This window comes from Priapulus caudatus, unplaced genomic scaffold (assembly GCF_000485595.1).
Source record: "Priapulus caudatus unplaced genomic scaffold, Priapulus_caudatus-5.0.1 Scaffold67, whole genome shotgun sequence".
In the NCBI taxonomy this organism is placed as follows: Eukaryota; Metazoa; Priapulida; class Priapulimorpha; order Priapulimorphida; family Priapulidae; genus Priapulus; species Priapulus caudatus.
Window position 1 is genome coordinate 166,143 of NW_014577128.1, and position 1,465 is coordinate 167,607.

The window sequence follows — 1,465 nt, forward strand, 5'->3', positions numbered from 1 at the left end:
GTTTAGTAAAACTGCTGCGTATGATGTGAGAAATGATCAACACGAATGACGCTTATAGCTGGCCACACGTGACGCCAATCATTATCCCCAATCGGACCAGGCATTTTGAATCGGGTAATGACGTTATCGGCTGATCGTTATAATACGGCACTGACAATGGTGCCAATAGTTACCTCCGATGCGAGCGGCAGCACTGCTGCATTGATCCTTCGATAATTCGCCAGCGGAGGAAATGATACATTGTACCTAGATGTAGAGCGTGCATTATTCAACGTGGAACATTGCTGCACGGACGCAAAACACGACCGCGCACGCTACAGGAAACCGTACAGACGGGGAATACTATTGCCTAGTATGGCTTCACCAAATATATATCCTTCCCATCAGATCGGAAGCGTAGTGATGATGATGATGATGATGATGATGATGATGATGATGATAATGATGATGATGATAATGATGATGATGATGATGATGATGATGATGATGATGATGATGATGATAATGACGACGACGACGACGATGGCGGCGGCGGTAACGACGGCTGTGATGATGACGATGATAAGGATGCATATGATTGCGACGACGACGACAGACCAACCAACCGACCGTAATGACAACTATATCACCGTAGTTTTACCTATGGCTAGGAAAATAGGTGTCTACTGGGTATTCACAAACATCTACGTCGATGATCTACGTGCTATTGGCACCCCAGTAGGAAATTCAAACTCGAGATTTATACACAGAGATTAGAGACATTTAGAGAGAAAGAGAGAGAGAGAAGGGGGGAGGAGGAGGAGAGAGAGAGAGAGAGAGAGAGAGAGAGAGAGAGAGAGAGAGAGAGAGAACCGTACAGACGCGAATATACACGAAGACACATACAAAGGCCCGACCGCATACGTTGTTTACCTCGTAGCCAGCTACCGTATCCCTACATATATGCATCAGATTTAGTCTGACCGTGTACGATTTCGGCTATACATGCATCAGCAGACCACTATGCACACCCACCTGTACCAGCAAAACCGAACTAATTCCGCACGTTAGGCGTAAACAAACCGCGCGCTCTCTGGCGGCGTCTGCGCGCACACGCTCAACGACGGCGACGACGATGACGATAGTAAATTCCACGAGAGTCACTGAGGCAGTGGTATCACTGTGACTGAGTCTTTCCCCCTGGCTTCACGGCTAAATATTCCGAGTGCTCATAACAGTACTTGCCGACGCTTTTGCGGTGGTTTCGCCGCCCTGGAGGTTGTCACAAAACACTGCTTTCATTTCTCTGTTCTGACATGAACATATCTCGACGCGTGCGAGAATGCGCTCTATATTTTCGAAGCTACGCAAAATAACAGCGATTGCATTTCTAGTTGCTAGATGTGATTATGGAGGGATTTTGAGTGAGTGAGGTAGAGAGAGAGAGAGAGAGAGAGAGAGAGAGAGAGAGAGAGAGAGAGAGAGA

The 1,465-nt window shown here is 47.2% G+C and overlaps 1 protein-coding gene across 1 annotated transcript in view; it reads left to right on the forward strand.

The window, feature by feature from the left end:
• Nucleotides 1–642: 642 nt before the first annotated feature.
• LOC106821276 (FYVE, RhoGEF and PH domain-containing protein 1-like) overlaps nucleotides 643–1,465 on the forward strand; it is an 8,256-nt gene continuing 7,433 nt past the window's right edge. Inside the window, exon 1 of the mRNA XM_014826017.1 lies at nucleotides 643–717. Coding sequence (XP_014681503.1) covers nucleotides 643–717 — 75 coding nt within the window. The remainder of the gene's footprint in view (nucleotides 718–1,465) is intronic.